General features: G+C 52.9%; 1 protein-coding gene across 3 annotated transcripts in view; it reads left to right on the plus strand.

The window, feature by feature from the left end:
* Window positions 1–14,287, plus strand: part of Srrm3 (serine/arginine repetitive matrix 3) — a 55,475-nt gene that overhangs the window by 16,712 nt on the left and 24,476 nt on the right. For all 3 annotated transcript variants that reach the window (XM_087196290.1, XM_021254439.2, XM_004840093.4), the window contains exons 2-3: window positions 3,545–3,800; window positions 9,741–9,842. In XM_087196290.1, the coding sequence (XP_087052416.1) occupies window positions 3,568–3,800; window positions 9,741–9,842 (335 nt within the window). In that variant the 5' untranslated portion in view covers window positions 3,545–3,567. The remainder of the gene's footprint in view (window positions 1–3,544; window positions 3,801–9,740; window positions 9,843–14,287) is intronic.

Below are 14,287 nucleotides of genomic sequence, written 5' to 3' on the forward strand. Positions count from 1 at the left end.
TAGCTAGAGAGCTCTCCTTCTAACAAACTTTGCAGTGGAAGTTTCAGCCAGGTAGTCAGGCGCAATGGCACATGCTCACAATCCCAGCACTCTGGGGTGAAGAAGAGGAAGGGTCACAAGCTGGAGCCCAGTCTGGGTAACTTATTGACTGAGCAAAACCCCTGTCTCAAAAATTTAAAAAGGGGCCGGGACTTAGTTCAGCAGCACTGCACCCGCCTTGTAAGCGCAAGGTCCTGAGTTCAATCCCCGGTACTGGGGGGGGTGGGATATTAAAAAGAAAAAATTTTTAAAGTCTTTGGATGTAATCCAGTGTAAAGATCCTGAGTTCAATCTCCAGTAGAGGAAAAAAAATATTTCAACCAGGCTTGACCTAAATCCTCTATCATCCTTCAAATCTTTGTAGATTGGGATTCTGACCATCTGTATATTCTATTTTTTTTTTTTTTTTTTGGTACCGGGGATTGAACTCCAGTCCTTGCACTTGTGCAGCAGGCTGAGAAACCACTGAGCTAAATCCCCAGCCCCACCTGTATATTCTTATAATCTCCCCCTCTGGGCATGGTAGTTTTGCTGATGGAGCTGAAGATAATATGCTTTTCTGGCAGCCACCTTGTGATATTGACTCAAATTGAGTCTGTGATCATTGAAAATCTCTAAATCCTTCCTAAATATATGACTTCTACACTATGTCTACTCCACCCCAATTTTAGAAAGTTACGTGGGGACCCAGCTCCAGCATGTGCCGTTCTCACTACCCTTTCTCACCTTCTTAGATTCTTTCCATTTTTTCCATCTGTTGAGTCCTTTTAGATTCTGGCTGTAAATCTATGAGCACTCCCAGACTGTGTCCTCACCAAATCTGATCTTAGGCTGCATTGCTGGTGCTAGTTTAGAGGGACTGGAATAAGCCATGGCTAAGCCCCTCCTCTTAAAGGACTCACAGTCAGGAACCAGAGTCAGATGCATATAAACTGAATCTAGGGATCTAAATGTCATATCAGAGATGTGGACAAAAAAAGCTGTGAGAAGCCAGGCATAGTGGCACTCCCAGTACTCTGGGAGGCTGAGGCAGGAGGATTTCAAGTTGAAGCCCAGTCTGGCCAGCTTAGTAACTCAGCAAGACCCCATCTCAAAATAAGAAAAAGTCCTGGGGATGTAGCTGATCAAAAATGCTCTGGGTTCATTCCCCACTACCGAAGGAAAAACAAAAAGCGATGGGAACACGAGAAGGAAAGGAATCAAACTTCCTGGAAGAGCGGACGACTTCCCAGAGGAGATATCATTGGGCTGAGCCCTGAAGGATTCTGAAGCTCCTTCATTGGAGAAGAGGAGAAAGAAAGAAATGCCAGCCAAGGGGAACCATGTGGGCAAAGGCACAAAGGAGGAGTGAGAACGTGTTGGGAAAGATGATGGGGCAGGGCTGGTGGTTGCCTCAGGATGGGGCATAACAGGGCTTGAAGTCGGGGTTGGGGGGCCGCTCATGGCAAGCGCTTGCTTGCCTAGCATGCATGAGACCCTGGGTTCCACCCCCAGCTCTGGAGAGGAAAAACGGTGGGGGGTAAAGTTTGGAGAAGGCAGAAGGCAGACATCGAAGGGGCCCTGGGGTGGCATTGACTTGGCCCTGTGTCCCTCCACCCGCCTCCCTTTGTACTTCTCTGATTGGTTCAGTTCCGGTGCATTGATCTCCATGCACGTTGGGCACTTGGCTGGCACTAGAGTTGAAATCTAAACTTCCCTTGGCCCAGGGGGAGCCAGACTGTGAACTTGCAGTGCTGGCAGAAGTGGCAAGAGCTGGGAAGATGGGGGCACCCAGCAGAGGCTGAGGGGGCTTCTGGAAGGTAATGGTGCCTTTGAGCAGTGACTATGAGGACAGCTGGAGCTAGGTGAAGAGCATCCTGGGAGAGCTGGCAGCAGACAGGCCTGGCCCAAGAGAGTCAGAGGACTGCTGCAGGATGGGGCTGCCCCAGGAGGCCACACCATGTCCCAACGTTAAGCCAAGGTGACAGGAAGTCCTGGAGCAGATTCAGGGCCCAACAGTCTGGTGTGCACCTGGGCTGATCTGCCAGGTTGCTGATGAAGGACAGCGATCTGAGAGCAGCGAGCCCAGGGGGACACTGAGGCAGAGGACAGAGGCAAGCGTCTCCAAGCTGCAAGCCTGTCCCTGGCTCAGGGGACCACCACGTGGAGAGGTCTCTAACAGCCAGGCACTGGGGCCAAGGTGCAAGGGGAGCCAGGTTCCCAGAGCTTAGTTTGGGGCAAGTGGGTAATGCTTGTGGGGTAGCCCAGGAGAAGCCCTGTTGGAAGTGGAGTTCAGGGACAGAGCAGGAAGCTGCTGGGGCTTGGAGTGAAGAGTAGGTTAGAGGAACAGCCTTGGTCTCCCAGCCCCCAAGAGTCCCCCTCTCCTGAGGAGTCTGGATGATGCACTCAGGCAAGGGCAGGGATCAGAGAGGGGCAGTGACATCCTAAGGATCACACATCAAAGAGTGGAGGAGCCTGGCCTAGAACACGGAGGGAGCAGCTGAGAGGAACTTATGTCTCCATTACACTGTCGCTCTGTCCCCTTCAGTGCCTCTCTAATGGTCTCACTGTCCTCTCTGCCTTTCAGCTCCTGTGGCTATGAACGCCCCCTACCCCAGTGCTCTGAGGCCAGCAAGGGGAGTGTTTTGGGGGGTGTTGGGGAAGTGTTGCTGGGAAGACCCCATCCAGGCAGCCCAATCTCTTCCCTCTCTACTTCCTCCCCTTCCCTCCCTCCCATCCCACTCCCTGGGAATGAGGCCTCCCTGTTGCTTAGCAACTAGCAGACTTGGAGAAGGGAAAAGGAAATAAATAGCTCAGGAGGTGCCTCCCCTCTGCTAAGATAGAGGCCCTTGTTGCGGGTGCATGTGCAGTGTGTGTGTGTGTGTGTGTGTGTGTGTGTGTGTGTATGTGTGGTACTTGCTCTACTGCTCTACTTTGGACCTAACATAGAGCCAGGGCTTTCTAGCTCGACCCCACCCCAAGCCTACGGGAGGATGTGGCTGCCTAGAGAGTTAACGCAGTCTCACCCTTGGGCACATCATTAGAAGCAGTGTTTCCAGAACAAAGGAGGGGACAGTTCTCTGGGCCTCAATCCAGATAAGACTCCCCCTTGGAAGGCTGGCTTTGGAGAAGTTAGATCGCAGTGGGAACTGAAAACGGCATCCAGGAGGAAGTGGAACTTGGAGATAACCCCAACTTCCTAGCTTTACCGGGCTGCCCTGGGTGCAGACAGGAAGGCACAAACACCTGTCGTCTGCGACCCCACTGGAACAGAACCAGGACAGTGGGCCTGGGGTGCGTGCCTGAAGTAAAAGCATGGAAATAAACCCAGCAAAGATCTCAGGCGGGTCTTGGTGGGCTGGGGAGCCCGAGCCACACTGCTTCCTGGGCTGAGGTGTGACCCGAGGTTCAGACCCGAGGCCTGCCCCCCAACCTCTGCCTGAGAGGATTGGAGCTCCAGGATTAGCTCGCGCTCAGCGGGTGGCCAGGAAGTGACCTCTGCCTCTGCTCTGTGTCTGCCCCGCAGGGCCAGCGGCTGGGGCCATTGCCATGTCCTCCAACGTGAACAACGGGGCTGCCAGCATGCCGTCCCCGCCCATCGCCGCCAACGGCTTCCCGCAGCCCGGCGCCTCGTCTGGGGCCTGGCCACGGGCGGAGGAGGAGCTGCGCGCCGCAGAGCCGGGCCTGGTCAAGCGCGCGCACCGCGAGATCCTGGACCACGAGCGCAAGCGGCGCGTGGAGCTCAAGTGCATGGAGCTGCAGGAGATGATGGAGGAGCAGGGGTGAGCGAGGGGGGGTGGCGGTAGTGCCTGGTGGGCGTGTCTGTGGGCGTGGTCCGCCCTCTGGCGGGGGTGGGGGGTGGCTTGAGCAGTCTGGTGAAAAAGGAGCCCCAGGAGCCTGGTCCAGGCAAGGGGCGGGGTCTGGGCCAGCTGGACGGAACCAGTGCAAGCCCAGCCCACCTTTCATTCATTCATTCATTCATTCATTCATTGGTTCATTCAACCTTTATTCAACAAGCAATCTTTGAACCCCTGCTCTCTGTTAAGCTCCCAGGCTCTGATTCTCAGATGCTAAGGAAACACAGACCCCATCCTTCAGAAACAACCAGATCCATGGAGAGAAGAGATGTGAAAACATCAATGACAACCCAAGGCCTCAGTTTCCCCGTCTATAAAATGGGTGAATGGAGCTGCCATGCAAGTGCTACCACCATGTGAGAGCACACAAGGGGCCCTCACTATATCCCAGGGCTGACTGTAACCAAAGGAGTCACCCGCTGAGCTCAAAGCCCAGCTGCAGTCACTTCCTGTCCTCAAAGACCCCCCACACACACACACACCGACTCAGAACTGCAAAAGTATGTTAACATCTGCCACAAAACCTATTAGAATCAAGGCTGAAGGACAGGGCAGGAGAGTGCTTCAGGAGCTCAGAGGAGAGATTTGGAGATGGGAGGAAGGCTGCCAGAGAGAACATTTGCATAGGCTGAGGATGAGTAGGAGTTCCTCCCGTGAGGAGCAGAGGCCTGGGGCATCTCAACGACTCAATTCATGCGTCAGTCAGGAAAGGTTTAGGGACCTCACCACTCCCACATCCCTCACTCATGGAGTCGAGACAAAGAAGCAGAGCACAAAGCCATCCCCATTTGTGCCACTCCAGAGGAGTGAGTGCCCCGAGTGTCCTGGAATGAGTGGGTCAGCTGCTGTGGGGGTCAAAGTGGAGAGCAGGACCTGCCCGGAAGCAGCCTTTGCCTGGGATGGGGTTTGAAGCCCCAGAGAGGCCAGACAGACTGAGCACAGCAGAATCTTTTCGGTTCACCTCTGTGTCTGTCACCAGGCCTCCTGGGCTACCCAAGATATGGGCCAGTGTCTCTATAGAGCTCAGAAAAACACTGAGGCTCAGAGACAGCCACTTGCTGGAGGTCATAAGGAAAGTGGGGCCAGGGCCTAGCTTGGGCCGAAAGCAGAGCCACCTACAGGGAGAAGAAAGGGACCCAGGGACCAAGTAGAGGTGATAAGGCTCCCTGCAGAGAGGGAGGGCTGTGGCTGGATGCTGAGGACAAACAGAAGGGAGGCTTCCAGCTGGCAGTAAAAGCGTTTGATGAGCTGTGGGTTTTGGAGGAGGAAATGAGGTCCCAGGGACAGAGCTGAGGAGGGGAGGAGAGCAGAGAGAACTCCAGGATCTTCATGGAAGAAGATCCATACTGAGTTTGGCCGGGGGGGGGGGGGGGATCCTGGAGAGGGAGGGGAGAGTGGCAGGTGGGCGTGGGCAGGAAACGAGAGAATAGACAGGGATGGGCAAGGACCAGCCTCTGTGCTTTACTGCCCACCCCATCCTTTCACTGAACCCCCAGGACCCCTCCCTCACTGGGCCAGAGCAGAAAGCAGTGGTGTGGGGTCCCCTCCTTGGTGTTAGACTCCCAGCACCAAGGACCCTGCCTGTCTGGGAATCATCCACTAGATCTCCCCATGTTCTTCCCCTACCCAAGCCCCTTGTCCAGCTGATCCCTAGCCTGGAGTCTCCCCTAAAAGCTAGCATTGGGGTTACCCCACACACACCTTCCCCAGCCCTTAGCAGCAGCCACTCATCAACACTATGATCCAGGCTCATGGCTGTAATTTGACCTTGGTCAAACCAGTTTCCTCACCTGCACGATTGGGACACCTGCCCTCCAGGGTGGTTCTGAAGGACCAAGTCACAAACAGGCCAGTCCCCACAAAATGCTCAATAAACACCAGGAACCCTTGCTCTTTTACAAACTCTAGTCATTAATATCCATTCCTAGAAACACTGATTGGTTCACATTTATTTTCCAGGTTCTCAGGCATTTGACAAATATCCCCACAAGTCACAGCAACACATACTCTTTGGTCCCATTAAAAAGCAATCCTTTTCCTTAATATTGATGGATCACCGACTAATTCATTGGTGATTGATGCTGCACTTGAAGTCACCTTCCCAGGCAGCCTTCTGCAAGCAGGCGGCTGTCACCCCATAGGGCCGGGGCACAGGGCAGAGCTCTGCTCCTAGCCAGGCTTGGAGCCTGGAGCCTCCCCTTTCCCTGTTGCTCCTCTGTAAGATGGGAGTAAGGCCACCATCCCCCCTAGGACAGGGGTGCCGAACCTACGGCACATGGGGCTGTTTGTATCATTGACAGCTCTAAAAGGTTCACCATCACTGTCTTAGGAGATTACCTAGAAAGCACTTGGGTCCAGGCAGACAGACAAGATGGAACATTTCCTTTCCTTTTATTTTATTTTATTTATTTTATTTTTATTTTTTGGTACTGGGGATCGAACTCGGGTCCTTGCACTTGCGCAGCAGGCAGCAAAACCACTGAGCTAAATCCCTGGCCCTCCCTTCCTTTCAAAATGTGGTGTTCCCTTTGCCCCCCTCCACCCCAGAGAGTGAGCCAAGAAGTCCCCTGAGGAAAAATGAATTAGCAATCCTTTCCTTCCTGTGGAATGGGGACTGAGCATCTGGGGAACACTGGAGCCGGGAGTCTGGGCACTGAAACAGATACCATGACCTTCCCTATTCCTTCCCCCACCCCACAGCCTGGCAGGCTCTTGACTTGGAGCCTGAGCCTTTTTGGGGGGAGGGGTGTTACTAGGGGTTGAACTCAGGGCCTTTGTCCTGAGCTACAACCCCAGCCTCTTTATTTTTCATTTTGAAAGTCTCACTTCCCCAGCCTGGACAACTTGGCAACTTGGCAAGACCCTGTCTCAGATTAATAATAATAATAATAATAATAATAATAATAATAATAATTTTTTGAAAGAGCTAGGGATGTAGCTCAGGGCAAAGGACCTGGGTTCAATCCCCAGAACCACAGAGAAAGGAAGGAAAGAAGGGAGAGAGAGAAGGAAGGAAGAGAGAGAGAGAGAGAGAGAGAGAGAAAAGAAAGGAAAAGGAGGTACCTGGGAGCAGAGGTGGCCTCCCAACCTCTGGTCATCCAACACCCTCACCCTCAATAGGCAGGTGCCTGAGATGCACAACTTCCCTGAGACCTGCTCACTCTGGGACCAGTCCTTGCCCATGGCATACTGCTGCTCCAGCGGTTTTTTTCCCCCAGTACAGGGATTGAACCAGGGACTCCTCACTGAGCTATATCTTCTGGCCATTTTAAATTCTGAGACAGGTTCTGGCTAAATTGCCAAGGCTGGGCTCAAAGTTGGAATCCTTGGGCTTTGCTCCCCCCGCCACCCCCACTCTCCATGGACACCCACACTCAGCCCAGACCCTGGCCGGAGGCCCCTCCCAAGCTGCTGGGTACTGGCCCAGCCTCGCTCTTGGGCCGTCTCCATCCCAGCCCCTCCTGAGCCAGGGCCTCTTCCAGGTGACCCAATGGCCGATCTCCCTCACAGGCTCCTAGGAGCCAGGGCTGGGGGCTGACAGGGCCTGTACCATGTGTGTCCCTGTGCAGGTGACAGTGACAAGCTAGTGTCCCCAGGAGAAGGTGGCACTGGCTGGGCAGGAGGCTGAACCTGCAGAGAAGCAGGAACCAGGGACACTAGGCTAGGAAGTAGCTGGGGCTCCCATCCAACCTCTCACATAGCCAAGTGGTCCCCACGCCCCAGCACTGTCCCTCCTGGAAAGTTTTGTCTATTTCTTTCCCCCTTTTCTCAGGGCCACACTCAGGCTCTGGCTCACCATCTCCTACCTCAACCCCACCATAGCTCAGTGCCAGCCCCCTGCTCCCAGGTCCCTCTCTCTGGCCACACGCCAACCAGAGCCATCTTTCCAAAATGAAAACCCAACCCTCAAACTCTCCAGTGCCTCTCCATCACCAGCCAGTCATTTGTCCAAAATTTCTGGATGCCACAATGTGAATGCCAATCACTGAGGATGCCACAATGAACCCAATAGAAAGCTCCTGCCCTTGGGAAACTCTGGGCCAGTGCAGGATACAGAGAAGTCCACAGATAATTACTAGAGCATGAACCACCTGCCAGGATCCAGGAGGTATAGGTTGCTATGGAAACACAAATGCTGGCACCAGACCTGGTCAGAGGTATCCATCTTGCTGTCAACATCCAATAAGTCTTTGTGCCTTCACCATGATTATTTCCACAGGATAAATCTGGAAGTTATGAGCCAAAGGATGTGTTTTAAGGCTTTTGAAAAGAATTGCCACTAGGCGTGGTGGTGCATACCTGTGATCCCAGCACTTGAAAGGCTGAGGCAGGAGGATCGCTGTGAGTTCGAGGCCACCCTGGGCTACATAGTGAGTTCCAGGCCACCCTCAAGTATGTAGTGAGTCCCTGTCTCAAAACAAAAATGCTGAATTGCTCTCCTGTAAATGTTTGTCAAAGGAGTAGAGGAAAAGAAAGAAAAAGGGAGAAAAGAGATGACATCCCACCCACCAAAAAACAATATACCATTTTTGTGGATAGACTTAGAAGAAAGGGCTGGACATGCTGTGGAGGGTGAGCAATGGCAGAGACAAGATGGGACACACCCATTGTCCCTATTCTGGCATCATGTCTTCTGTCCAGGACAGTGATCTGCAGCCCAGGGGGGTCATTCAGCAACAGCTACTGGACACATGTGTGTGTCAGGCACAGGGGAAAGGGCTGTGTGTGTGAAGGTCCTTAGGGACAGGACAGAGGGGGTGACACTGAAGGGGCAGGGAAACCAGGATAGTAGCTGTCACAGTGGCACAGTGAGACAGGATGACTGGCTCCACAGCATGGTGGCAGAGATGAGGTGTAGACGACTCTGTGCCCCTCCCCAAGACTAGGAACAGGGACCGAAGAACAACAGAGAGGTAGAGAGCTCACAGACTTCACGCGCCTGCTCCCCGAGTCAGCAGCAGAGGGCAAAGCCACTTGGCAGTGCTGAACTCCAAGGTGCTGATGCTCCAAGGGCCTCAAGAGGCGGCTGTGAGGGTCAGACATCAGCGAGGCAGGAAACCAGAAAAGACCACTTCTGCGTCAAAGCCAGGATTCTCTCTCTCCTCTCCCAAAAAAAGTCTCGAGACATCTGGAGCTGGGCAGATTGATCCAGGCCTGTAATCCTAGCACTTTGGGAGGCTGAAGCAGGAGGAGCACAAGTCGCATTTAGTGACTTTGCAAGAGATTATCTCAAAGTAAAAATAAAAAGGGGCTGGGGATGTAGCTCAGTGCAAAGGCCTTGGGTTTGATCCCCAGTACTGGAGAGAGAGAGAGGGAGAGAGACAGAGAGAGAGACGGATGGACAGACGGACCCAGAAACAGAAACAGAGAGAGACAGAAGCAGAGGTTGAGATCCAGAACAGCAGCTCAGATGTGGGAGAGCCAGCATAGGGCTGATGCTAGCAAGGAGGAGGGGCTTGGCCATACCTGGGTTATCTCTTCCCAACTCCTGGGCTCAGAGGGATCAACTTGCATCAGCCTCCCAAGTAGCTGAGACTACAGTGCTGGGAAAAGCCTGGAATCACACTTGCTCCACTCTTCCTTCTGTCTGGTGGGTGGATTGGTTGTTGGATTGGTGAGTTGGTGGGTGGGTGGGTTGGTGGGTGGGTTGGCTGACTGGTCTGCTGTGAAATGGACAGCCCTTGAACTTCCTCAGTGCCAAGGGCCTGGTGGGGTGCTGTGACCTCGGGTGGGTCATAGCAATCTGGAGTCTGTGCTTATGACCTCAGGCTGAGGGGCTGGGCTGGGCTGGGCTGAGCTCCACCAGGGCAGGTAGGAGAGATCTGAACCCAGGAGAGCAGCCTTCTCACTGCCTGCACCCCATAGGTACTCAGAGGAGGAGATTCAGCAGAAGGTTGGGACCTTCCGGCAGATGCTGATGGAGAAGGAGGGGGTGCTGACCAGGGAGGACAGGCCTGGCACCCACGTGTGAGTGCTCCGGGGTGTGGGCAGGGGAGGGGCCTGTCCAGGAGCGCTATCAGGGGGCTGGTGAGGAAGAGGAAGAAGAGGAGGGGGAGAAGAGAGCATGGACCCTGCCCATTGGAAACTGGGCTGGCTGGGATGGGCACAAAACAGGGACATCTGGACATCACCAAGGTCTTGCTGCTGCCCACCCCAAGTTCCTTCTATGACTCAGAGATGGGAAGGGTGATCTCAGCTCAGGGCTGCAAATCAGGAAACTTCAGAAATGCGCTAACCTCATCATTGTCACTCGCTGGCAGTGTGACTCCAGACCAGCCCCTCTGGGCCACAGCTGTTCCCACCTGTACAATGGGCTCCCGAGGCATAGGAGATAGAAACACACACATCAGTGTCATTGGTGTCACACCCAAAGGCTTGGCAGATAAAGAGGATGTGGGACCTGTGGACGGCCTGTTTCTGCCACCTGTCACAAGACAGGAGCAGCGGTGATCTATGGGTCTCCAGGCAGGGCTTTGGTCAAACAGGGAAGTCACAGAGAGGTAGATTTTGCCTCAGATCAGGGGAGGGCTGTGCACCACTCAGAACCAAGCAGAAAACAGAACAGGCTGCATTGGGTGTGGGTGGGTGCTGTGTCTGCAGGGGGCAGTGCCAGAGGGCTGGCCCAGCCCCATGCTTGGCAGGCTGTATGCTGCTGGATCCACTCACTGGGCCTTCCCCTTGCCCAGTCTCAGTTTCCCCCCAGCACCCACATCCCATAATTCTCTGGCTGGAAGTAAAACTGATTCTGGGTGAGAGGTCAGGGCAAAGGCTGCTGGCCTTCTTCTCAGCAGTGGAACTAGTTTGGGGAGCAGGCATCTTGTTGACACCCCAGGCCCCTGTCCACCTTGACCCCACAAAAATAAACCAATAAAAAGCCAGGAGTAGTGGCACATGCCCATAATCCCAGCACTCCAGAAGCTGAAACAGGAGCATCATTGTGAGTTCCAGGCAAGCCTGGGCTACAGAGTGAGACCCTGTCTCAGAAAAAACAAAAACAAACAAACAAAAATTACCTTCCAAGTAAGTGTCCTGTTATGGTAACCTTAAGGTCCAGCAGGATATAGGAGGAGACAAACTTCCATGGGGAAAAGGGAAGCCCTTCTGTAATCTTGAGGTGTCAGGAGTGGAGTATTATCCAAGCACCCCCAATAAACCACATCTCTCTGGCCAGAGTAGGAGTAAATCAGAAACAGCCTCAGGCTTGGTGAGTGACCTCAGGGAACCAGGCTCAGCCTGACTGGTCTCTTCCTTCTTTGGACCTGAAGTGAGGGTCCGGGGCTGGCTGCTGTCACTCCTTCTCTTCAGCCCTCAACAGCTCCTGCACTGAGCCCCATCTTTGTGGACCTGGCTAGCTCCCCCAGAAGGCAGAGCCTGCCCTTCTCCTCCCTTCTCCATCCTGCTGGCCACCAGACCCCCACCACCACCACCAAGCCAGGCCAAGGACGTCTGGCTTTCTGATCTGCTCACTCAAACAGCCCGGAAAACTGCCCACCCTTCACTCTCCCATCCAGTGTGAGTGAGGACAACAGCCCCCCTGGGTTCTACCTTTTCCATCTTCCAGGGGTCTGCAGTGATAGACCCCCCCATAACTCAAGCCCACATTTCTTCCCTCTCCCGGTACCTATGCTGAAGAAAGCATCTCTCTGTCTCTCTCAGCTCTGTCTCCACTTCCAGCTACCAAGCCACACTTTCCTTCTATTTCTACAAAGGTTTGTGGCACTCATTGTCTGCTTCCGTGAGCCATGGAGAGCTGGTTTCTCCTCCACAGCTGAGAACTCTCAGGCCACAGCCTCCTGAACTCTCCATACCATGACCCATGGCTTCTCTGCAGGCCCTGGCCTCTGTCCAGCTTCTGGACCCCTTGTCCTTCCCCTCTGGAAGCCCACTTTCCCTCTAGGCTTCCAACATGCAGTTCTTCCATTGGCTTTCTGCAAAGTCCCACATGTCCCCAGGCCTCTGCCCCAGGCTTGCCTTCTCTCTTCACCCTGGGGGTCGCATCCACTCCCAGCTGGAACACTGCCTTGTTAACATGTGACTCCCAGTCTCTCCCATTAGTCCCGATCTCTTTTTTTTTTTTTCCAATCTCCTCTTTACTTGGATGAATGAACAAATGAGTGAAAGACACATCTAAGAGCCAGAACCCATTGGGAAATATGCCACAGAGAGGCTGCTGTCCCCAACCTAGAAGAAGTCTCAGGTGTGGCCTGATGCACACCTAACCCCGAGCTGGTGCACCGAGGTGAGACAGAGGAGAGGAGGAGGTGGTTTCCTGCTCTCCAGGTGGAAGCACAAACCTGTAACCTGAACCCAGGACTCACTGACAACCCCTTACAAGAAGAAGCACAAGACGTTCTGTAAGCTTAGCACGGCCCTGGGATCCCTCTAGACTGTCAGTTGCACAGGGATCTTTATCAGTTTTGTTTACTTGTATCCTTGGATCCTAGAATAGTGTGGCTTGCCCAGTTTTCAGCAAAGCCTCAGTTTCCCTATTTATGCAGTAAGGGGGTTGAATCAGAAGACATCTTTTAGTTATGGCATCAAAACAGTGCTCCAAGCATCTGAGCATGGTGACTTATGCCCGTAGTCCCGGAAATCTGGGAGGCGGAAGCAGGAGAATCACAAGTTAGAACCCAGCCTGGGCAATTTAGCAACTTAGCAAGACCCTATCTCAAAATAAAAATAAAAATATAAAAGGGCTGGGAATGTAGCTCAATGTAAAGCCCTGGGTTCAATCCCCAGTACCTCCCCACACACACACACTCAAAAAAATAACCAAAACAAAAACGAACAAACAAAAATCCATACTGCAAGAAAGAACTGCAGCAGGCGCTAGAGGCTGCCTGGAGGCACAAAGCTGGGAGCTGTTTGTGGTGCTGAAACCAAGGCCGGCCGGCCTGCCGCGGAGAGCAGAGGGATAGAGGCAGGGGAACCCTAGCGACAGTTTGGCTGTGTGCCTTTTTGTGGGTGCACCTGGCATCTAACTGGGTCTTCGTTTCTTAGCTCACTTCTTAGCTGTGGAGGGAGGGAGACAGATGTTCCTCTTCTCCAAGCCTCTAAATTCAAGGTATGGATCCCAGGTGGGAGGTTCTGGCTTCACAACACCCCAGAAGCACTCTGTCCCCAGGGGTCACCCTTCTTCCTTAGCCTAACTGACGGGTCTGAGGGTCAGTCTCTCGTGATCGTCCCCTCTCTGGCCCACCCTCCACACTGGACCCCAGAACACCCTGCTGCTGCAATGTTCAGACATGCTCCCAGAAATGACAGGGCAGTGGGAGATTTGTGAGAGAAGGTGGCTGGGGTCAGGAGGTCTTTGGGGACTTTTTCCTTTGTAGATGGATCGTTTGGGTGAAAGCTCAGGGACACTAATGATGCAGCTGGTGCTGTAATGGGGTGGGGGGTGAAAGGAAACAGTAAGATTCTAGGCACACTGAGAACAGACAGCTTTTGATTCTGGAGATGATTTGGATGTGGAGAGTTCTCATTTGCCACAGAAACCCTCTCTGGTTCCTCAGCAACCATGAGATCAAACGCAGGTTCCTTTCCTGTCATTCAAGGCTCCCCATTCTCGGGACCCAGCCCAGTCTCCCACACCACACCCCGAAGCACACAGCAGCCAGCCTGACCTGATTGCTGTTCCCCTGCCTCATGGATAGTTCACATCCAGCCTTTGCTCATCCCGGACCCTCAGCCCAAAATATCCCAGCCCCTTCCAAACAAGTTCAAACACACCCCTCATTCAAAGTCACCTCTAAAAATCATGTTGCTGGTCTCCTTCTCCCTGAGATAAAAAAAGACTCTTTTTTTTTTTTTTTGAGACAGGGTCTTGCTATGCAGTTTAGGCTGGCCATGAACTCACAGCGATCCTCCTGCCTCAGCCTCCTGAGTGCTGGGAATATAGGCGTGTGCCGCCACACCTGGGTATAAAGACTCTTTTCTTCAGAACATGTACAATGTTTTCTCTGTTCTTCATGAATGTCATCAATTCATTTCAATCCAAGAAACAACTTTTAAGAAAAAAATGTTAGCCAAGTCTGGGCAACTTAGTGAGAGCTTATGTCAAAAATAAAAAGAAGGGCTGGGGATTTAGCTCAGTGGTTCCACCACCTGCCCTGTAAGCGCAAGGTCCTGAGTTCGATCCCCAGTACCAAAAAAATAATTTAAAAAGAAAGGGGGCTGAGGATTTAGCTCAGTGTGGAGGGCCTGGGTTTAATCCCCTGTACCTCAAAAACTTGTTATATAATATAACAAAATGTTTGAGAGAGAGTTTATGGAAAATAATATTCAGAAGCTATTGTCTAACTCAGAGTGAACAAATTCCAGTATTTTCCTGAGTTACCTAATTTTATACACAGTATGAACTGTGGGCCTCATTATTATATCTAAATGTGGGAATATTAATGCTGGTCACTGTG

Source organism: Heterocephalus glaber, unplaced genomic scaffold (assembly GCF_053883595.1).
Source record: "Heterocephalus glaber isolate CG9 unplaced genomic scaffold, H.glaber_assembly_v1.0 deba00001610, whole genome shotgun sequence".
NCBI classification, from domain to species: Eukaryota; Metazoa; Chordata; class Mammalia; order Rodentia; family Bathyergidae; genus Heterocephalus; species Heterocephalus glaber.